The 23,008-nt window shown below is 53.3% G+C and overlaps 6 protein-coding genes across 6 annotated transcripts; 2 read left to right on the top strand and 4 right to left on the bottom strand.

Moving 5' to 3' along the window:
• Positions 1-180: 180 nt before the first annotated feature.
• On the top strand, positions 181-4,016 carry N7532_010589 (uncharacterized protein; the record flags this gene model as incomplete). Its single annotated transcript, XM_056623080.1, has 3 exons — positions 181-685; positions 809-1,646; positions 3,059-4,016. 3 exons carry the CDS (start codon positions 181-183, stop codon positions 4,014-4,016), a joined length of 2,301 nt encoding a protein of 766 aa, XP_056470496.1.
• A 1,030-nt stretch (positions 4,017-5,046) lies between these two features.
• N7532_010588 (uncharacterized protein) lies at positions 5,047-6,748 on the bottom strand (the record flags this gene model as incomplete). The annotated part of the gene is made up of 3 exons (XM_056623079.1): positions 5,047-6,169; positions 6,229-6,250; positions 6,304-6,748. The coding sequence occupies 3 exons, from the start codon at positions 6,746-6,748 to the stop codon at positions 5,047-5,049; spliced, it is 1,590 nt and encodes a 529-aa protein (XP_056470495.1).
• Positions 6,749-13,250: 6,502 nt separating this feature from the next.
• N7532_010587 (GTP-binding protein RBG1) lies at positions 13,251-14,853 on the bottom strand (the record flags this gene model as incomplete). The annotated part of the gene is made up of 9 exons (XM_056623078.1): positions 13,251-13,270; positions 13,342-13,462; positions 13,520-13,876; positions 13,934-14,271; positions 14,323-14,393; positions 14,453-14,489; positions 14,547-14,624; positions 14,685-14,748; positions 14,833-14,853. The coding sequence occupies 9 exons, from the start codon at positions 14,851-14,853 to the stop codon at positions 13,251-13,253; spliced, it is 1,107 nt and encodes a 368-aa protein (XP_056470494.1).
• Positions 14,854-15,453: 600 nt separating this feature from the next.
• On the top strand, positions 15,454-16,363 carry N7532_010586 (putative cysteine dioxygenase Cdo1; the record flags this gene model as incomplete). Its single annotated transcript, XM_056623077.1, has 4 exons — positions 15,454-15,891; positions 15,941-16,078; positions 16,134-16,191; positions 16,239-16,363. 4 exons carry the CDS (start codon positions 15,454-15,456, stop codon positions 16,361-16,363), a joined length of 759 nt encoding a protein of 252 aa, XP_056470493.1.
• A 369-nt stretch (positions 16,364-16,732) lies between these two features.
• On the bottom strand, positions 16,733-18,163 carry N7532_010585 (uncharacterized protein; the record flags this gene model as incomplete). Its single annotated transcript, XM_056623076.1, has 3 exons — positions 16,733-17,191; positions 17,233-17,519; positions 17,578-18,163. The coding sequence occupies 3 exons, from the start codon at positions 18,161-18,163 to the stop codon at positions 16,733-16,735; spliced, it is 1,332 nt and encodes a 443-aa protein (XP_056470492.1).
• Positions 18,164-19,942: 1,779 nt separating this feature from the next.
• On the bottom strand, positions 19,943-22,392 carry N7532_010584 (uncharacterized protein; the record flags this gene model as incomplete). The annotated part of the gene is made up of 7 exons (XM_056623075.1): positions 19,943-20,427; positions 20,525-20,763; positions 20,833-21,368; positions 21,424-22,008; positions 22,081-22,187; positions 22,251-22,278; positions 22,360-22,392. The coding sequence occupies 7 exons, from the start codon at positions 22,390-22,392 to the stop codon at positions 19,943-19,945; spliced, it is 2,013 nt and encodes a 670-aa protein (XP_056470491.1).
• Between the last annotated feature and the right edge of the window lie 616 nt (positions 22,393-23,008).

The following is a 23,008-nucleotide window of genomic DNA, read 5'->3' as shown; positions in this document are numbered from 1 at the left end:
ATGCGGGGATGACCTTATCATGAAGCCCTAAGCCCTAACAGCCCGATTGGGTATACGAATGATCAACTTCGCGGTGACGACAACAGCAACACGTCGGTGTTTATGAGAAGGGTCCACACCCTCGCACGCACCGATATCGACTGTACTGGTTCCAGGCGAGGCCTGGTGCCCTGAGATGCCATGACCGACTCTCCCCGCCCTGGCTTGCAGCCGTATTCTCATCTCAAGGCCGGCCCGACAACCTCCAGCTCCAGATCGACCGCGCTGCCTTCAAATAAACCGCCTCTAACACGACCTTCTTCGCGACTGCGAACGCAGCGGTCATCAGCCAGAGAAGAAACTATCGACCCAACCAGCGAGAAAGCTACCCTCGCATTCATTCGACGCGTGCTTTGTCCGCAGACCAGCCATGGCGCATCCTCACCGCAGCCTCCGGAAGAGCTGCTACCTCCTCTCACAAGCTCCAACGACGTTGACCGTCAGCTCTACGCCCTCATCGCGATAATAATCAAGGAATTTCTGTACTCATGGTACTCGAAGATTACGTCGGACCAAGCACTGGTTAACGAGGTACTACAAGTCGTGGCACACTGCACCCGCGCCCTGGAACAGAGAATACGTCAGATCGATGTCGCACAGCTGGTTTTGGATGACATCCCGGCGCTGGTGGAAGCACATATACTCTGTGAGACCACCCCCTCTCCCAAATGTCTTGGACAACATGGAAGGAACCAAATCATTCTGGTGGCCCTGGCGGCGACCATCTGGTTGGAGCGAACACAATGCTAACTAGTGGTGTACGATCTAGCTTATAGACTAGCCAAGCAACAGTCGCATCTCTCAGGGCTCCCAACGTCGCATCGTACCATCTATCACGAATTGAATCCTCATCCTGGTCTCTCGCCCATTCCGGACCCAGCAGACCCTGATACGATAGGCGCGCAGAGCGAGAATGAAGCCATCTACCGGCGCCTTCTCGCCAATGGCACGTTGGCGGTCCTCTTGCCTACTGAGGACTTGGAGAATAGCAGTCTCCGGACATTAGTGAGCGATGTGATGGCCGATTTGATACTGGGGAAAGAAGTTGCTGGTCGCATCTGCGAAGGCCGGTTCTTCTGGGAAATCACCACCAAACTCGCAACGATGGCCACGGCCAAAAACCACCAGACGACAGGCCCACAAGGCTCTGATTCCCCGGCGAATACGCCCACCAGTCAGCTCGAGAAATTTGGCCTCCTCCATCAGCAAGACGACTCTCCGGCGCCCCAACACTCTGCCACCCCGTCGCAAATCACGGTTTGGATATGGAGTGTCCTCCAGGGCATCTATTTTGGTTACGTCGCCTTGCGTTTCATTGCGACGGGTCTCTTCCGCGTCGCATCCCATCCAGGGCCAGGAGACTCGCACGGAGCCGGTGTTTCATTTCCCGCTGCAACGCCAGGGACCCAGAAGGATGGACTGGAGTCGTCGTCAGACGGCGTTGGGCGTAAGCGCCCAGTTTTGGATTACCGAGTGTCGTCCATGGCCTCCCAACTCCTTGGCCTCTCGCAGCGGATGCCGTGGCTATCGGGGTTCTTTGCCCTCGTCCAACATCTGGTTGTGGCGGGACCGGGTCAGCTAGGTGACACAGACGGGGTCCTTGACAGGTGAGTCCATATTTCGTTTTGATATACGCGTGTTATGTGTTGTGAGCTATATTGTGTTATACTATGTGTCTCCGGAGCATTTCCAGCGTCGGGCTCGGGCCTCCCGGGAGCGCATGAACCCTCGACTGTGGAGAAACGTTGCGATCTCCGAACTGCGATCTACGAGGGTCAAGTGTCACCTTGTGCGAGTCATGGTGGGATGGCGATGTCTTGCTCGCATACTGCATCGATCACTTGATCGTACCGTTTCGACCGGTATGGTCACATTACGGTGTGGCTGACTCGCCGTACTGCCGTTACCGTCTTACAGCCCGGCCATTTCAGGCGTCGGATTGGCCTCCTCGAGCTGGCCCGAGCGACGATGGAGCAGGGATCTTCTCGGTCTTTTCCTGCGTCTCATTATTCTGTGTGATTGGGGGCCCGGCCCTTTCCGTGCCGCTTTGCCTTTGTTTCCATCTGGTCGAATCGGCTGGTGGGTTGTGATGTTGGGGTTGGGGGAGGAATCCACCGCATCATGAGACCTTTTTCTTCAGCTTGACCCTTGGGATCTCTGGTTTGGCCTGGCACCGCCGCGCCGCTAAGATGGAAATGAAATGCAGCCCAGAAAAAGCAACGAGCGAGCAAAAATCAGAGTTTTCCGGCTGCCGAACCACGTTCAACGCAGAGATGGGGAATCTAAATGGCGCACGAGCAAGGAAATCGCCTGATGCCGATCCCCTGCGATGGATGGCCCATGCCTCTTGGTGCACTTGCATGAAGAAAGACTGCTTGGCCGAGGCTAGTGATTTTTCCGCCGCCCGTCCAATCAGCGAAATTCGTCGCCGGCGCAGTTTCGAATCTGCGCGACCGAGGCTGGTGCATATGCCCGCTTTGTACGCCAGGTACGGCTTGCTGGGATGTTACCCGCCATCGCCCTGGACATTGCTGGGGTCGTTACTGCTCTTGCTGCTGCTGCTGCTGCTCCTCCTTCTGCGCATCCTCCTGCGTCTACACCTGCATTGTGGAAAGGGGAAGGAACGACATGGGGGGCAGGAAGGAGAGATGGAGCAGCGCCCGCCTCACTTTCGCCGGCGTTGAGGACGCTGGTTCGTGGACAGCGAGCACATCCCTGTTGCAGCCCGGATTGGCCCAAGCTCCCATCATCCACACCGGGGCCGATCGTACTCCGCCTCCCCACTTCGCAATCGCCCTAAAATGGCGGGAAGATGAAGCTCTGCTCGTGCGGTGGACTGGTCGACACAGGAAACAACGCACCCCGATCGCATGGCGCTACAACGTTGCTGGCAGCTCCACAGTCGAGGGATTTTCACTGCACACCTTTACTGGCGTTATACTCCGTTCCTCGGGGCTCCCGATGTCATGATTTCAGATCTTTTCCTGATTTCTGATTACTGATTCCTGAAACTCCACAGATTCCTCCGGGAGACCATTGAGGAGTACGTTCTGACCCCCACTTTGTTGCCCAACCTTCTTCTTGCAACAAGGACAGCCCTCTTTCCAGCCAATGCACGTCCCCAGGCTCCTGCCGTGAACACTGGAGGACCCCCCGCGCCGACTCCGCAGGTATCCGTGCAGACCAGAGCCCTCGCCGCAGCCGCGCCCATCCCGGCAGAAGGCAACGGCGCAGCATTGAAACCGCATATCGGAAATACTTTGAACAAGGGCGCCACAGGCGAAACACTTAAAAGTAACAAAAATGTTGAAGTTGGAAGGAGCGGTGATCATCTGTCCCGAGCAGTATCGCCAGAGCCAACTAGCCCTGCCCTAACAAACAGCCCATCACTGACAGTGGATACTACGACTACTCCTAGTGGAATCAAAGACTCCGGCGCGGGCACACCAACAACGAGGTCGGAGAAAAAGCAAGACCCAACTCGCCCTAACTCGGAGATCGCCGCTATCAAGCGGCGATGTGCAGCTAGCCTCCTCGCTCTGATCCCGCGCGCCGTCGCACGAACCTTCTTCGCTGCTTCAGCTCTCTCCAGTGATCGTTCCTGCATCGTCGCCACTGGCAGTTCGTCCTCCGTCATGACCTTATCTCCACCTTCATCACGGGATGAAGAGGGGGGTGGAGTCGCCCGATCCGAACAGGTGGCGTCGACGTCATTGCCTTTCGGGTTGGCCTCTGGGCTTTCGGAGGAGGGTGGACGATTGGAGACTGGCGAACAACAGCCCGAGTTGGAGGAGTTGTTTCTCCTCCAGAGTATCGAGGACGTACTGGATGTGTTTGCGGATGAGTATTGTAATAAACATCTCATCTACTCGATTATCGAGAAGGTCTTGTCTAAGGTCCTCCCCGAGCTGGCGGAGCGCAGCGTGCAAGATCTCATGGAAGATCGGGGGGTGGCTCCTGTACCTGCTGGTTTCTAGGCTCGGGACTCGGCTTTGTTCCTGCATGGCCTTATTTCTTACTGTGAACTTTCGTGGATATACTTTTTGAAAGACTCTAAGCGCTTAGTCTATATTTATTCTACTTTGGTGTGGGGGACGCGTTCATCGCAATCGGAGGTATAGTGTTGGAAACTCATTAAATGAGGAACATCGACCATGTGCGTGATTCAGGGGGGTATAACACTCTGAATTCCATGTCATCTTGCTTGGAGTAATATAGCGGAAGTCGCAGTACGGAACCAACAAATACAGTGCATGGCATAATGTAGCGCTGCTATGAACATGGATCCAGGAGGAGAAATGAGAGAAATGAACAAGACAGATTAATCTGACAGACCAGCTAAACTCTTGTACAAGCCAGTAAATTATACTTTCCGCGCGAGCGGCCCAGTTTAGAAAAAGAAACTCGAGGAGAGAAGTAAATGAGAGTAAGAGAATAACCTTGGCATAATCGACAAAGCAAAGGGGATATAACAAACAATCGGGGTATGGGGTATGGGCGTGAACATCAAAAAGCGTAGCAAACATGAAAAACAACAAAAAACCAAACATGTACCTAGGTAAGCCAACAAGAATGAGCATAACTCCACGATGGTCCTGGGTCCAACACGATGAACCCCTCAGAAAATCCGTACCGAGTTCCGGTCCGCGTAGAATTCCGCGGAAATGCGAAAACACTGAATAGCAGGAAAAGAAAATCCAGCGCCAATCCAAACCCCTCAAAGCAGTGAGGTTGCCCTCTGTTGTGTATATGTGTTGACAGTTTTGGTTTCCGGGTGGAAAAGGGGTGGCTCGTACAATGCAGACAAAACACGAGAATAAAACCAGAAGCCAGAAGTGCCGAAAACGAAATGGGTGGGGAATCAGGATAATGGGACGCATTAATGAACAGTGAACATAGAGAGCGTAAGTCGGGTTTGTGAGATAGGATCATAATACCAGACAAAGAAACCAGGGGAAGATGCTGTAGATGTATGTCAGGGGTAGAATAAGAGCAAGAGCAGCAGATTCACCCGAGATTGTGAATACTGCGCTTCTTCGTAATGCAAGGACCATCATCGTGCTCGTCGATTCTCGGCAAGTTGCCCAGAGGACTCTTACCCAGCTCGAGTCTTTCCATCAGCTTGCCGATAGTCACATACTCCTGCGGCGCCAGGCCAGCTGGCTGGTTCTGGAAGAAGCTCATGACGAGCTCGAGTGCATCACGGCACTGTTCCTGTGTCGGGGAGCTGGGGGCGATGGGCGAGGTTGTGCTGCTCTTCGTGGTCGGGGGCTGCATGGACTTGGTCTTGATCTCGGGGTTGCTTCGGTTGCGCTTGATCAGTTTGCTGGGATCGGTGCCCTTGATTGCATTCCGCGCTTCCTCGTCGCCCAGTTCCAGTGGTGACTCGAGGACAGAGACGGGTTGCGACTCGGTCTTGGAGGGGTGCTCCATTGACTCGTCTGCTGTCAGCAGGGTGGGATCGATGGGGACGAGCGGGAAGGTCTGGCTGCGTGGTCGGGACTGGAGGCCCGGGAGGCGCTGGCTTGTTGGTGTGAAGGGGCTGTCTGAGACGAGCGTGGAGGCGGGACTGGTCATTCCTGTCGAGGTGGTGTCGAGCGAAGTCGTGCTTTTGGAATGGTTGTGCTGATACCCGCCCGCCAATTCGGGGAGAGCATCGAGCGACTCACGCTTGATACCGTCGTGGCTTTGCGTGGGAGAAAGTGGTGAGCCAAAGCCGTTAAGAGTTGTTGGAGAAACAGGCGAGCGACCGCTTGGACTGTGGATCGTGGAGTCGCTGTTGGAGTCAGTGTTGATGCGCGTTGGACTGTCGGAGCCACTGCGGATGCCGGAGCCCTTGCGGGTCTTTGCGCCGAGTAGGCTGTTCTTTTGCTTGAATTTCTCGAGCCAGGCGGTTGTGCGGACCTTGGCCTTGCCCTCGGGACAGCCGCAGGTGCTCGCGAAGAAGAGGGCTTTCTCTTTGATCATTTCGTCGTTGAGTGGGAAGCCCTGGCGTTGGTAGTTGCGGGCCCAGTTGGAGAGGGCTTTTTCGATATCTGGGACTCGGCCCTTGGCCCGCTTGATGGGGGATCGAGTTCCATCGTCTGGGTTGAGATATTTTTCTTTTTGTCGTAGGACTTTGGAGACAGTACTGGGTGTGGTGTTAGTATGCTAGTCCAGAAGATGATGCAGCAACAATGAGAAGTATACCTTCTTTCCACACCAAACAATGCTACAGACAAATCAGCTTTGATTTTATTCCCATCAGATGAGGAAAAAACTCACCTCCGATATCAGTCTGTTTCGCCGTCTTATTCTCCTCATGGTACAGACACATCTGTCTCCGATCCTCATCCGTCAAGGTCCTGCGCGGCGTCGCACCGCCCGTCGAGGCCTTGCGAGCCGGCGGCGCAGGCACCGACGGCGAAACCGACTGTGGAGCCGAGACCGGCGGGGGGCCATTTTCGTGGAAAGGCGATTGGGTGGTCAGCATGCTGGGCCACGAATGCGAGGGCATGGGTAGCGGCATCGAGGCGTAGGGCGGCGGTATTGACATGCCGTACGGGGTATCCACGGGCATGATCGAGTGGCCATAGTCAAAACCAGTGTATTCGGGCATCGGCGGTGAGTGTTGCGGCGAGGTGAAAGTGCCCATATCAACCCAGGGCGAATGCGCGAATTCGCCGTCTGCATGGTGGGATTCCGTTTCCATGGCGGTTGAGTCCTTCATGGAGAAGGTGGAGATTGCGGAGATTCTTTGTGCTAAGTGCTCAGTCAAAGGACCTGGTCGGAGTAGAACAATGGGGGCGATGGGAACAATGCGACAGTTCTAGTAAGACAATGAGGGACTATGCATATTCTACCACCGGCTGTATAGAATTACACGCAGGTGGGATTTTGCCGCACACCAGCACACCACAGCACACAGCAATCTACCTAGGCAGATAGGCGAGAGCTGAGTCGAATGCTGAGGGGATCCCTGGCGCAAGGAGGAGTGGGTGGTTGGGGAGGTATACAATATGCAAGAGGTAAAGAAGATAGAAGGTGCGACGTGCGGGTAAGGCAATGGGCGGAGTTAAAAGGAAAATCAGGGCCAGGTCGAGCGCAGATCCTTCAAAAATCGCGTGGATTGACAGAACGAGGTGAATCACGATTGCAACTGGCACGAGAAGGGCACAACTTCCGGAGAAATCAATGATAACCTTCTGCCCCGAGAGGCATCCAGCCAATCGTCGCGTGATTGGCCAAGCTGGGCGAAATTGGCCAAAAGGAAACAATAAAATCAAATACAAGGATACGGTTTTTGGGTTTTTTTTTTAATTTTTTCAATTTTTAATTTTTTTTAATATTTCGTGTTTCCCTTTTTGGACGTTTATGGGGGATTATTTTCCCAGCCATCATTTTAAGAATACCCCTGTCAAACGGAGGGGAAACGGTGTGTGGTTGGTCCCGAGTGCGATATATCCTGCAGCAGTTACATCTCCTCAGGTCCGTTCGGTCGATTTGCTCGGCGGGTTTGTGTATTACGCGGAATCGTATTGTTTGTAAAGAACGCTTATTTGCTTGGCTTACCATGGTGACTTCCCTGAGGGTCAGGGCAAACGCGGGATATCCGGCGTCAACGAGGGATATTCTAAAGCTGTGCTCCGTAGTGGCCATGTTATTAATTGTTAGTTGTTATTCATCCATTTCTCTTCTCTTCCTTTCTTTTCTTTTTTTCCCCCTCGGAGTTTCTCGCTTGCCGGCTCTCCAGCCCCTCCCTCTCTCCGAGTCAGCCGAGATCTGGCTTGGGTATATGACCGAGGAGGAACACTGAACCTGTTGGGTACCCAATCTATGCTCTGCTCGAATACGACTCTACCTAGTACCGAACAAGACCCTCCTCACGACGGGTCAAACCACGAGGATCCCTGGAACGATCTGGGTCGGACCTCTTCGGGGCGTCCGTCGTGTTGCTGCGTATATTTTCAAGCCCTTCATCTGTTCACCCGATTAGTAGATCTACAAATTGGTCGTCTTGCCTCACGGCCGAGTCCACCAGCCCGACTGGCTCTGGCCGGTGGAGGCTGTCTCGTTTCAGGAAATTGCACTGGGACGAAGTGGCCGTCGGGGCACAGCAGATCATCCGCAGGGAGCAGAAGAGGTTCTCTCGACGGGCAGGTATCCGTGATGATTTGCTGGGGGCCGGATAGCGGATCGATAAACCACTGAACCTAAAGGCCGCATGACATCCGCTACGTACATCGCGTAGGCTCGGACGATCAAGTGGACCGGGGGGTGGACAAGGCGATTGCGGCAGTGCCGACTATCGTTTCATCCCGCTCATATTCCGGATGAAGGTCCAACGGTTGGAGCGGCCAAAGAGTCCCATGGCGTCGACTCGCAACAGCAGAACATGCTGAGGAAGTAGTCTGGCCCACTCCATGTGATCACCCTCGCGGGCACGGTTGTCGCGGACGGAAGCGTGTCGAAGCCAAACAGGAAGGCAGCCTCGACAGAAAGAAGAAAGGATGAATCCAGAGAAGTTACAAAAGCGCGCTTCTCGACCATGACTGGATTTCGCTAGAAAGTCAGAATGACCGCAATGGGCATTGGCAGGCCTAGTGAACGGCAGGGTGGAGGGGTGGTTGGGGCGCTGAGCAGCAGACCGAGCAAATCCCTTGGACGAGGCAGGGACTACTGCCGGATTCAACATGAGGGATCTGTGAAGGACAGTGCAGATCTCCCTCGTTTTCTGCCAGTGAAGGCATCAGTCATGGTCGATGGGCACGGCTAATAGGCAATAGGCAAATGAGGAGCAGCATGGATCCTCCGTGGCTGGACGAATCTGCCGCCGCGACGGGCCTGCGAGCAATACGCAGACGATACAAGGGCCGAACGAGCAGGCTGGGGCTGGCCCTATCACAAGGCGTAGCGGGGGGAATGCGAAGGAGAGGGGAACTCCATGATGCGATCGAGCTTTGGCGCTACTTGTTGTGTGTCCACCCGCGACCCACTGCGGTCCTCGCCGGCCCGGAAACCTTCAGTAAACAAGATGTCAAGAACGGTGACCATGCAGTCTCGAAGAGACTAGTACTCCTACTAGGAGTAAGACTACGGAAGTGCACTAGATAATAGTGACAAGGCGTCCCATGGATCGCGGTGGAGAATCTCGTACAGACAGACGCCCTTTGCCGAGAGCACTCTGAGGTGAACCCTTGTCGGTCTGTATGTATACTTGCGACGGTAAGCGTTGGGGTAATTACGGATCGGTATGATATACCTGAGGTATCCTAGGGTACGAATAACCATAGATACATACCCAGCGTGCATACCTAGGGTATAGGTAGAGTCAGTACTGTAGGGTAGATAGATTTGGTTCTATACCTGACCTGGGTACAGTAGTGCCTCATCGATATTAATCATTTGGATGCGGTCTGGGTCGCATACGGGCAAGAAGCAACGGGTCTGCCCATGCACCCTCCCCGCTTGTTCGACCTCACCACGAGGCAAGCAAATGTCAAATTGGTCCGGTGATTCCTTTTTCTTTCTCGAACATTGCACCGACGAAAGAATGGGGATGGCATGTCTAGTCGACAATGGAAGAGGGGAGGTCTGACAAATTCTCGTGACAATCCCTCGGTCGACGATCAGGGCAGCCTGCGAATCACCGTCGGTGGCCCCCAGTCACCGATGATTCGACGACGACAACAATCATCCTGCGCGCTGCCGTCTATTTCCTTTTTGCGGCTTTGCGCCAGTCAGAGCCGTCGATGCCGGGGAAAAGGGCAAGCGGAGGAAGGGGAAAAAGCAACCGCATACCCTAGAGTATGCACGAGAATCCACCCGCCCATCGTTTCCTATCCCGGAGAGGTTTGGTCAAAAGTGAAATCGCATCAGATCAGAGGAAAGTGGGCTGACGCCATTTCTTGGGGGGTGGGGGTAGAAATCCCGGGTGATCTCTCCAGTCTCTTCAGCGTGGTGTTCAGTCCCTATGTCCTTTGAGTGGCATTGGTGACGCTCTTGCCAGAAAGATTAGGGCCAGCCATGAGGGGGTGGCTGCTGTCCCCAACGCGGCCGGGTCTCACTTCGGAGGAGAAAGAAGAAAGAAGTCTAGACCGGTCAAGATCGAAATCGCCGTCCTATGGCCGGGCAGCGCAGGCTGAAATTGCTTCTGCGGCGGTTCCCACCATCCATCGGATAGCTTTCGTCTGGTGCGCATTGAGGGAGGATTTGGGGGAACACAAGCGCACCGGGAAGGCGACCAGGGTGGATGCACCTGGCTGGTCCAGTTCGAGTCAGGTACCGATCGACACGAGTTCTCAACGGCAGTGCACGTACCTGCTGGAGGTATTCCGGCCAGACAGTTCGACTGCATCTCGTTCGGACCGCGCGGTGTCGATCGAGTGGAGACGAAGGACGAACCAGCCCTACTATTCAGCTTTGCATGACATAATTGCGGGCGCTGGCTTTCAATCGGTCTACGGCATTCGGGGAAGAGGATTTGAGTATCAGGATATATGGACTGGTGTGTGCCAAGAATAAAAGAAAGTACACTGCCGGGCGGTGCCTGGCTGCAATGCAATGCAACAAGACCACGAGAAGGGATCGGTGCCGGTGCAGTCACCTGATAGCATGACTAAGTACGTACACACTACCACAATACAAAGTGTGCATAGTACTACTACGTATGGCTTTTGACTGCACTCCGTACTGCACCACCGGAGATCTCTCAACCATGACAGTAACGGACTTGTTTGCAGTAGTCCATTCCACCGATCGCATCTGCGGACGGACCAGATCGTGCCCCCGAGGGGCTATCGAGATCGGCGATTTACGGGCCTCCACTTCGTCTCCGCGGGACTCCGCTACGCACTGGCGCTGGTATGAACGGCCAGCATCACGTAGCGAGTGCGGCGGAGGTCGAATCAGATAACCCTGGTTCATCCTGACCCTAGTCCCTTACAGTCGGGAACTTCCACCCTCAACAATACGCAGCTCGCAACCATCGCTAACGGGGCCGACATTCACCGCTGTTTCCCCCTCATCCTCAACCATGGATTGATGAGGGCCGGCTAGTATAGCGGCCCATAAACATGGAGAGCTGAGAAGCTTACATTGTAAGAGTAAGTTGTTACTGCGCCGTACGGTACGGCCGTCCATCTTGCCCTTTTCGCAGAATGCAGCACGTCAAGTCGCGCAGATCCTTCAGGGAAAAATGAAAAAGCTCGAGCCCAGTACTTTTGGCAGGCCGATCCAAATTTTGGTACCGAATGAAGCCGCAAGCAAAAGCAGGGCCACGACGGAGCAGGGGGCACGACATGCGATGGGCCTGACACATCCAATTTACATCCCCCTCCCCTCTTTTCTCCTCCTATCGGATCACCTCTGCTTTCCCTAGTCTCTTCTCCTGCCGGCGGAGCGTGGCGGGTATACGCATCCCCCCGAATATGGATCGTCGACCTCGAGCAGAACTACCCACAGCCATTTGTCATTTGCCTAGCTGCCCACCTTTTCGCTCGGGAATCGCAACGATGGAACCTAGCTGGATCGTGAATAATTTAGCACGGGTCAGTGCACCAGTCCTGGGCCTGTCCATCTGCAACGTATGCACACCATAATTTCGGTCCCCTAACCCTTAGGAGTAGGAGAGCTATCAGGGAGCTTGGACCGGTCGTGGGGCGACCCTACCTCGGCCTGGCCCTGGCGACTGGACTCGACTGGACTCGAACCTCGACACTACGAGGCCTGGGTGCCGCATCGGTAGATTGGCCAAAAGGACGCGGGCTGTGGCCCCGTCTAGACGGCCTAGACTACGCCCATTCCGAACGCAGACCAAGTCGAGCTGACAGGGCCCCTGACTCGCCAGCCTCGTCCAAGTTTTACCCCAGAGGGCATGCCGATGACAAGGTGGCGAGCAGGATAACTTTTGATCGAGGGCATGGATCGCTTGCCTTGTACTCTGATATACTTATAGTGACTAAAGTGGTAGTAAAAAGAGAGCGCAGGGACAGCACGGACTAAAACCTTGCCCCGCGATGTCAATGCCAATGACAGCACCAAGCCAATTGGAAAAAGCAGCGAGCAGACACCGATTTTCAGGAATTACTCGCAGCCAGGAGGGGGGGGTGCATCCATCCCAGCTGCCAGCATCACAATCACAGTCTGTGATGGATGTACTTTCGCGCCTGCTCAAGACGGCGACTCAGTCGGCCGTGTCTCGCGTGCCTGAATTTGGGCCTGGGCACCCACCCTTGGGAAGAGCGCTTGCTGGGATTTGATAAGTATATCGGCCTATCCTGCTGTCGTAGTTCGCTAGTATATGCCGGGGTGGCCATTGGGCCATTGGCTATGCGCGGGCAATCCATGCATGTCGTATGCCGGATCAGCGAGGCGGGCTGCGTGGCTGGTCTTTCTTTTGTTAGCTCGCGAAGTCAGTGCAGGATCGATACTAAATGCGGGAGGAAATGTTCAATGCCTTGGGCAGCAAAAGCAAAGATGGATGTATTTTCCTTGTCATCGCTACGCTAATTCCTTCAACTAGAACTGTCAAGACGCATCGTATGCAACAATGGCTTGGTTACCCATAAAGACCTGATCTAGAACTTTTTCATTGGAATCATTTTTGTTGGCGAAACAATGAATGTCCCGGCAACAAGAAGAATGGGTGATCATAACAATATGGACCGGTCGCTTCAAAAGGCCATAGTACATCAAGCAAAAATCAAAAAGCATCATGCATCAAACTTGGAAGCCCGCCAAGACTATCAAAAACGAGAATGCAACATCCCCTCACGACCCCCGTCATGTTGACCCTGAGACCGATGCGAACTCATTGGACCTTTCTCCAACTCGACGACGGCACAGCAAGGAAAAAAAAACCACGCAGCAACCCTCGGAAGGTAACGGGATAGGAAACGAACATCACAATAAGCAAGTAGAGTATGCGTGGGCCGTCCGGCCCTGCTCACAGCCTGGCATTCAATCTCCTCCTCAGCAAGCCCTGCAACTTTCCGAGTCCCTATTCGATGAACTCGGTTGTCCGTGCGGGAATGACTCGTGCCGTCCAACTATGCTCGGCGTCCGTGGCGTCTGACGGAGAGCTGTAGCCCAGAAGCCCCGTACCTGTCAGCGTGGCAGGGGTAGAAACATCCGCTCCGGACCGCCCAGGTCATTGGTCCCGTTCCCAGCGCGATTTGGATTTGCTCGTCGCATCGCACGCGGGCGACGGTCGTGGTGGTTGAGGTGGGCGTTTACCGCTTCACAATCGACACTGTAGATGTGGTCAGCTTTTGATCTTTGATCGGTGCATTTGGTATCGGGTGTGCTTCTGCAGTCACGTACCGATATCCTCGTCGGCAAGCTCGTGAGCGAGACCGACTCGCTGCGGCTGGTGCTTGACGGAGCGGCCATACACAATGGCATGCTTGAATTGATCCTTGATGGTACGGTGAATAGCGTTACACTGTGATGGGCCGAATTAGCATGGTTCTTCGAATGATATGCAGAAAGGGGTTCTTACGAAGTCTTCCACAGTGCACTTGTTCTTGCGCAGCACAACGGGAGCGGTATAATCGGGTGCCTTGCCCTTAGGCTTAGTGTAAATTCGTCGCAGCTCAAGCTTCTCCCACATCATCTCCATCAGCTCGTCGATGTTCCAGTCGTGCTCCGAACTGATGGGCACAGCGTTGGGAATTCGGTACAGCAGATCCAGCTCCTCGATGGAGATGGAATCGATCTTGTTCAGCGCATAGACGACGGGGATGTAGCTTCGGCTCTTGGCTTCCAGGACATCAATCAGGTCATCGATGGTGGCATCGCAACGGATAGCGATATCGCAGGACGAGATCTTGTACTCGTTCATGACGGCTTTGATTTCCTGTGGGGTGTCAGCATTCGACTCTCACCCCGACTATAGCAGAGCGAGAGTACTCACCTCGTGACTGATGTTGGTCAAAGGAACAGTGCTGGTGATAGCAATACCACCCTTGTCCTTCTTCTTAAACATGATGTTGGGGGGCGACTTGTTGATACGAATACCGAATCCCTCCAATTCATTCTCGATGACACGCTTGTCAACCAAAGGCTTGTTGACATCGAGCACAATGAAAATCAAATGGCAGGTCTTCGCGACAGCAATGACCTGACGACCACGACCCTTACCATCCTTGGCACCTTGAATAATACCAGGAAGATCCAGAATCTGAATCTTCGCACCGTTGTACATGACTTGTCCAGGCACTGTCGTAAGGGTTGTGAACTCGTATGCGGCAGCTAGAGAGCAAAGTTAGAACTGCAATCCCATCAAGATCACGCGCAACATACCCTCGGAGTGCTGGCCGGTGAGTTTGCTCATCAGAGTACTCTTTCCGACGGAGGGGAAACCAATGAAACCACTGTAGGATATATATCAGTATACCATCACAGACATCAACAGAGGTATGAGCCAACATACACACTGGCAACACCAGTACGCGCAACATCGAAGCCGGCTAAAAATCATCCACATTAGCAAAAATACGTCATATCTCAAGAGAAAGGGCACTTACCACCACCGCCGCCGCCACCACCTCCAGACGGGGTCAGCAGCTCTCGCTTGAGCTTCGCAAGCTTAGCCTTAAGTTGTCCTTCACGTTGTCAGTCGAGTCCGTCGAGAAATTAAAGATTGCATCGGGGCGCGTCCGTACCCAAGTGGAAGGAGGTGTTCTTGTTCTTCTGAGTCCGAGCCATCTCGGACTCGATCTCCTTGATCTGCAAGTAGCAAAAATCCCCATTAGCGACAGTTCTTTCTCGTGGTGGCGTGTTTCAAGGGTCCAGCGGTGACAGCGAACTAACCTTGTCAATTGTGGTCGACATGTTGGCGGTTGGAAAACACTAAAATCGTAAGGGCAGTGTAGTTATTCCAGGTCCAAGTCGCAGCGTACAGGAAACTCTCGCCTTGGTGAGTTTCCCTCGTTGTGTTGCAGAACAGACGCCTTCGTCGATGATGAATTTGCGGAGACCACAATCTTTGAATTGTGGCTATCCTCTTAGTCAGGGCGGGGTGCCGGCCTCAGGCAGATTTTTACCACTATGTCATTGATGCCGGATTTATGAGGCAGCAAATTGAATGGAAGCACGTGTTCCTTATCGTTATCGCATCATTTGATGCCTGAGGCTGCAAGGGGTGGCGGAAGTCTCAGGAACCATTAGAGGTCGACAGTCGCTGTTCTCTTTTCTTTGCACATCGCCAATTAGGTTTGTCCTCGAAACTTGTACTACGCTCATATTTGCAGCCTCATTCATTGACATTGTTAGCGGGGCATAGTGGCATAAACAATCCATTCCGTGGACAGCATCATTATTCCACAGCCCACTTCAACCCGAATTCCGATAACGGCCTTGGATAACCCTCACTTTGCTTTCGTTTTCAAGACCTCCCCCGCCTGGCATCTTGTTCAAGCTGCATCTCTCGCCATGCCTTACCTCCGGAACGAGATTGACTCACCGGCTAACTCCGAGTTAAACTCCAACGCCTTCGAGAAACTTGTGCAAGACCTCAGCGTGGCCCTGGGCCCAAGCTCTGGTCTCGATTCCGATGACGTTGATCCCCTGGCCATTCAAAAGTTAATGGAGAAATATGTCTCTAATGAATCGGAGTGGGGTGCCTTTGCCTTGGCTGATGGGAGCAGAACCTACACGAGAAACCTGATTGACGAGGGGAATGGGAAGAGTAATTTGGTAGGTCAAGCGTGCTGCATGGGAGATATTTTGAAATACCCAGCTACCATCAGCTATCATTCTCTGTGTCTATCTGATTACGAGGCTAAAATAAACCGCCAGCTAATCCTCGTCTGGAGCCCTGGAAAGGGAAGTGCAATCCACGACCACGCCAACGCCCACTGCGTGATGAAGGTAGCCTCACTCAATAGCCCACGCATCTTTCACGCTCTAACTCCAACAGATCCTGAAAGGAAACCTCCAAGAAACTCTCTACTCCTGGCCCGACACGGAGAGAATTGAACACGGAGAGACCTCCCCACCGCAAATCACCAAACACACCATCTACGGCGAAAACCAGGTCACCTACATGTCCGACAAGGTTCGTCGAGTCCATCCCCGCTAAAGCTAAGGGTCTTCACTAATTCATACCACAGCTGGGTCTTCACAGAATCTCGAACCCCGACCCGGACAACTTTGCTATTTCGCTTCACCGTGAGTTCCTCCGCCAACATCTCTTGATTAAGGCTAATGCAATGCAGTCTACACACCACCTAATGCCGCTATCCATGGCTTCAGTATGTTTGATGAGAAGACTGGGAAGGCGAGCCATATCAAGCAGAGTCATTACTACTCCGTTCGTGGGAAGCGTCTCAGCGACGCATAAGCAGTAGCTTGGTTTTCGACAGTGGCATTTTTCTTCATTTCTGAGCGCTTAGCGTTATTATTCTTACGACTGATGAAATTAGACATCTTTTCCTGGGCCTCTGGGCTGGTACAGCTTGAATACACCTTCCACATACACATCATTCAAGCCGAAAGTGAATGAAAATTCGTCTGGCATCAAAGGCAACTGATTCTAGAACAGCGAGTTTACAATAATGAAACGGGTATATAGCATGCAGTCATTTATTAGCCAGTAATCAGCTCAAGTCAAGTTCCTCTATAGAAACCAGCAGCAAAATGCTCTATGTACAAGATGCAATTCATATAATACAAAAACAGCAAAGGATCGTAATACAACCCCCACAAACACTTAGGTATCAGTGTTGGCACAAGTGAAACTGGCACTGCTATTATCATTATGAATAGCAGTACCAGAAGCATAAAGACCAAGCACACAAAGCACCAGACCAATAAGCGCAATACCGACATTAAGAATAGTCAGAGCAATCTTCTTTGGCCCAGCGAACCACAGCCCATAATTAAGGTGCAGCCAGTAGATACCAGAAAGACCGTAGCTGAACCAACTAGCGAAGAGCGCAGCAATCAGCGAATTCAGGTTACTGAACACGGGGATAGCCTCGGCAATAATCCACGCAACGACCCAGCAAGTCACGCCGAGGGTAAGCCAGAGACCGACGGACTTCCAGTTGCGCTGGTGGATCAGGTCGGACTTCGCGCAGAGCCGGAAGTAGATGTACTTCAAGCCGATGTGGCCGTTCACGACGCCGGCGCCGACGATAGTGGGGATGGCAATGCCGTAGGCTACTTTCTTCATGACGGGGCCGGCGGAGGTCAGGGCAGGGAGGAAACGTCTTTGCCGACGTAGTAGTAGATAACGACGGAGGCAGCAAGGTAGAGGCAGATTTCGAAGCCCTGCAGCATGAAAAGGGACTTCTTGAAGTCTTTCGGGTTCTCCATTTCGGCAATTAGGCCGAAGAAGGCGACGTGGGCGCAGTAGGCAAAGACGATGTTGGAGACGGATTGGAAGGCTGTGTAGAGGTTGTTTTGGACGGTGGCTTCGATGACGCGGTCTGGGGTGGCTTCGACGCCGACAGAGATCATGGTGATCAATACGGCGGAGAAGATGGAGAGGAAGGCTTTTGGGTGTTAGATGCTTTGTGCGGGTATGTAAGGTTTAGATAGATAGTGACTCACAAGCAAAGGAGATCCAGGTCATGCCCTTCATAGTACGAGGGATAGACAGGACAAGCGAAATGACCATACCAACAACACTGAAGACAATAGAGCAAGTACCGTGCTCAGTGACAGTGTTCATCATAACACGGAAAGTCAAGATATGACTACCCATAACGAAGATGCAAAAAAGGAACTGTCCAAGACCGAAAAGCTCGCGTCCAAAACTACCGAGCAGAATCTCACCAGCGTCCGCGAGGTTCTGGATGTGAGGATACCGCTCGCGCATCAGACCGATGTTGTAGCCGGTATAGGTAGCCAGCAGACCGAGACCAACAATCAGAATGACACCAGGGACAAGACCAAGCGTCGCGACGGCGGAAGGCAGAGACAGGACACCCAGCGAGACGGACTCGCAAATCATGAGCAGACCGCATTGCCACCACTTCAGGGTCTTGTACTTGATCTCGGCATATTCCTCGTTACCAAAGGCATCCGAGACCTCGCCATGCTTCAGACCATTCTCCTCCTCGAAGGCCGGCTCGTGCTTGTGCTCACCGATCTTGTCATTTTCGTACGCCGGGGGTTGGGGCGTGACGGCATCCATGGTGCTAGTTTTGTTCCGGATGGATGCAAAGGGAGGGCAAGTATAAAGAACGGCTGCAAGAGACTCGGAACGAAAGGAAAAGATCAAACCAGAGCAGCACAACCCAAGAAGAAATGAAAAGATGGGGAAAGCCAGGCATTAATAAGAGAAAATCACATTGAGTTTCGGAGTGTCCCCAGGTCTCCGCGCGCCGATTTTGCCCCGTGGGAGGCGAATCTGCGCAGAACGTCCCATGGAAGCCCCGCCGAACGTTCCGTGGGCGGCCCTGATTGGTCGCCTGTCTGTCAGTCGGGCCGATGGTCGGATAGCACGCCAATCAGCAGTCCGGGAATGGAGAGGGTCTCCGCGTGGTGACTAATGGGGGCGCTTTCATGAAATCGCCAATGTAACGCCCCCCAAGATGGATCGGTTGCATGATGAGGGGGCGAGGGGTCAGACTGCACTTTATTTTTGCTGGGGTGAGGATGAGTAGGTACTCTGAGTCTAGATTTGTTCTATCTCAAGGTGTTTTGTTTGCATACTTCGGTCTGGTATAGGAAGGTTCGGATGAAAAATCTACTTCGGTGGACCGCCGAGGCAGACGCGGCTACCTTTCTTCACGGCAAACAAGGCCAAGTCGGTTGTGAGTTCTTCCCGCCTCGCGACGACGCGTACTCTGTACGGCGTACACCGGAGCACATTGCGCCCCCAATACTACCAGTGCCTAAATGACTGGAGTTCGCAACCCCTCACCGGCTTCCTCTGAATGTTTCAATCATGTACCCCAACCCGGAACCTCCCACCCCGGCGCCATTATTAATATACTTTCTTAGCAAACCCCAAGCATGCGGGCAGCTGGGGGATCCGAGGAGTCCGATGTAACTATACTCTAGTACATACCTAGCAGCAGTAGTAAGCCTATAAAGGCGTGGCATACCCATAAAAGGTCCTTCCCTATCCAGTAGGCAAGATGGTTATTTACCACTCGTATGGTTGACACCGAAAATTCTTCTCACCGGGTCCGATTTTAGGTTGTCCACCTAAGGGCTAGTGCAGCCGGGGCGCAGATAAGCATTTCCTTAGATTTTCTTCCCAGCCCTCCTTATTGGTTCTCAGCACCCTGGCCCCTGAACATCACGCGCTACCATAGGCTGTGTCCTCGGCCACAGACGCTAATTTAAAAAGGCAGGTCAGAAGGGTTCGGAGATCTTCCCTTTCCGAAGGTTTCGAGCGCCTGGTGGGAGTGGTGGAGATGCCGTTGCTGGTGTTCCTTGGGCCGAGTACGTTTGTGCGCGAGTCATAGTTTGGGATCTCTCGTATCCGGGATCTTTGGGACAATAAACACGGCCTACATACAGCTCCAAGCTCCCAGCTCCTGCAGAATAAGCTTACACGTGACTTGCCACATGCACTTGAGGGTCATACTATTCAACCTACTGGATTGACAACCTGCTGGATTGATTACTTCTGGGTGTCTTTGGTGAGCGGGACAACAAGACGATGCATTATATTGCTTAATCGCCGTACTAAAAAACAAACAACAAACATCAACGACTGATCCCATGATCGAAATCACAACAGGAAAATACAGTCATATCAGATTATACTGAAATCAAAACCGATGCAAATGCGTCGCGATGTACAAGCCCGACACGAGCAAAAAACACGCAATGCAAAGAAATGCAATTCATCAACAAAAATTTCAACTAACTAAAAAATCCAGGAAAATCAAACAAAAAATTATGACCCTACTAGACAAAAGCACTAGCAACCCACAACTAACCCACATACTACTCCCACCTAGACAACCGCCCCACGGACTCCCTCCTCAGCACCTCGAGCCTCTCCATTGGATTCTGTAGATTGCCAGAATAAGTAGGTTGCTCTCAAGAGGGTTGAAAACGCATCAACCGTGACACCCACCCAGTCCTCCTGATCCGGCACTCCCTCCGCAGCAGGGAGGGCTGTCGCGGAGACGTAGTCGTCGTTGCCCGGTCGCCGCTCGATCGGAGCCGGCGTCACGGGGAGACTGGGTCGCTCGACTTCCGTCGGGAAGTCGGTTAGCAGGATACTGGGCCGGTGGCCGGATATTGCATGGGTTGGTAATTCTTGAGGTGACATGCTGCCGGCTGGATTGCCGGATAGCACTTGTGTGCGGGCTCGTCGCGCGGCTTGGATGGATTCAATGTACCGCTGGATATGCGGGTCTTCGTCCCAGGCGTTGGAGTGGGAGTAGTTTTCGAATTTTTCGGCTGAAGGTTTGTAAGGGGGGTGGTGCTGGGTGGCTGGTAGGTGGTGTGTTTTCGAGCAACTGCGGCTCGGACTCAGGTTCAGGTTCATTGGGTTGCGGCTGCGAGGGAGCTGCTTCGTGATCGGGGGCACTGGGGATGGGTTGCTCGTATGCGAAGACGCGAGTTGGTTTTGGGGCGTGGCTCTCCCAAGGGAAGATCTGGGAGATCTTTTGCGGTTCAGGCTTTGTGACGGGGACTTGATAGTACATGTTTTTCGGCGCTTCCGGATATGACGGGGGTGGTTGGAAGAGGGTTGTGTCTTCGGACATGGTGTAGGTCTTTTGTTCGAGGCTGATTCCTTCCGGCTTGGAGTTGAGGGGTGGTGGCTCTCTGTCGAGTATAAGCGGGGATCTCATCAAGGGGCGCAATGGAGTTGGAGAGAAATAAAGAGAAACATACCGCGATGCGTCCCATTCTACCTTTGGTGCCTCGAACTTGGGAGATTCAGGCTCCGGTGATGGAGGACGGTGGAAGATTTCGGTGGCTGGCGGTGGTGGTACAGGCTGGGGATGGTGAATGTGACTTTCATCGTGGGACGGTTCGTGATGTTCGTGGCGTTCCTCTGGGGCTGCTGGGTGCTCTTCGTTATGTGGTTGCGGGTGGAAAGTCGAAGCTGGGAGATGAGGTTGTGGAGGTATCCAGGTCGAGACATGCTCTTCACCTCGGACGTACTGTGGCACTGCGCTTAGTGTCGGTACCGGCAAAGATGGCGCCTGGTCTGTCTCGGCATGTCCATGCGATCCCTCCTGCTCTTCAGAGATCGTAACATGCTCCTGGATCTTACCGTCCGAATGCTCCTCCTCATGGCGATGACTTGTAGGCTCCGGCTCTGGATGATGGACATGTTGCGGTTCGGGCCAGATCTGGACGGCGTTTTCCGGTACATAGTACGGTGCTTCATGCGTCTGTGGTTCCTGCGAAGGCGGAATAAACGCCTGTTTAGCGATCAGTCTTGACCTCTTCATACCCAAAATAGTAAGGAGCACCCACAAAAGGAGGACGGTAGTGCTTGTCGTAAACCGCCCACCACTTTCCCAGCAGCTGATTGTACGGCGCGTCCAGGGGCAGCACATGTCGGGGCGAGTTCCACGGCTTCTGCGACCCGATGAAATGGATCATGCTGATGGTACTTTGGAAATGCTTGTATGCGGGGATGTACTGGTAGTTCGCACTCGGGGTGCAATTATACGTGAAGCTCAGTCTATGCCAGTCCCGGAAATGCATATTCAGCAAGCCCTGATCGGCACCATCAAAGCTGATTCCCCGCTCCGCGAGTGCGTTCAAGGCATAGTAGTCCTCTAGATTTGGCTTGAGGACCATGACACCACTGTTGAAACAGTCCGGCCAGCCTACGTCCGGGGCCGCCGCGAAATCTACCTCCAAAGCGAGCAACTCATCGGGCGCTCGCAAGGCCACGACGTCACAGTCGATATAGACGATCCGGTTGAACTGGGTCAGGCGCCAAAGCTCGATCTTGGTGAAGGTCGCGATGAGATCGGGTCGGTCCATCAGCCATAGATTGGCGGGCTGGCCATTCACAAGCGAGTGCACCGGGATCAATTCGTTGTAAACAGTCTGTATCAGTTAAACGTTAGTTAGGACTCAATGCACATAGGGATCATTTTTGAGGGAAATGATTTCACCCACCTGGAGCTCCTTGATCGTCTCTTGGCGCAGCGCATCTGGCGTGTACAGCGCAATCAACCTCGCAGTCGACCCATTATCGCGCAAGGAATGCGCCAGGACCATGGCACCTAAACAGCAAAATCAGCAATCCGAAGAAAATCAACCAATCACAAAAATCATCAATTGCTCACCTGGGAGGTAGTTGTCGCTCAGCAGCAGCTGTCATAATCCGGCCATTGTTAGCTTCGGGTCCCGAATGTCGATCTCGGAGATGGGGGTGGGGTGGGAATTACAACTTACCGTGCAATACACGGCATTCCGTTCAGAAGCCATCGCGCGCGAGCTCGCTCGAAACTTGAAGGTCAAAACGAATGAAGAGGAAAAGGAAAAAAGGGCTAGCCTCTCCGATGCGGCACGCTAAAACGAGATCCCAACGCGAACCCAACAGAATATAAACGAGCGAAAAAGGGCACCCCGGGTTAAATATCGTGGTAGGTCGGCAATGGCAGTTTGGCCTGGCCCGGTGCAGGGCGGGTAAACAGAGCTGTGGTACCTGGGTCGTACGCAGGTTCAGTGGACGAAAACAGTTCACTGGTGCATCGCGTTCGTGCGAGGACGTGGTTGATGTGGGAACCGGGAGGAGCGAGGGAATGAGGTGTGGGAGAGAAAGAGTGCCAGGCAGAAAGGACTCAGAGTGGCAAGAGGGAATGAGCTCGACGGAGATCTTGAGGGGAAGCTGGGGATGTCAGCGGGTGCAGCAGGCACGACCGAGCGTTAGGTGGCCCACACCGAAGACAGCTTCCCCTCACCAAACCCACCTAATCCGCTCTTAGTGTCCGCTCTGCTCTACAAATACTTGGAACTGGTGAAGACAACCTTACGGTATAATTTGAAGACTGCGATTGCGTTCGGAAGAGTTTTACATGAACCACTGCCAAAGATTCGATCG

This window comes from Penicillium argentinense (genome assembly GCF_028826775.1).
Source record: "Penicillium argentinense strain IBT 30761 chromosome Unknown utg000010l_segment0_segment0, whole genome shotgun sequence".
Classification (NCBI taxonomy): domain Eukaryota; kingdom Fungi; phylum Ascomycota; class Eurotiomycetes; order Eurotiales; family Aspergillaceae; genus Penicillium; species Penicillium argentinense.
The sequence above is the reverse complement of the archived record's forward strand: the minus strand, read 5'-3'. Positions and strand labels throughout refer to the sequence as shown.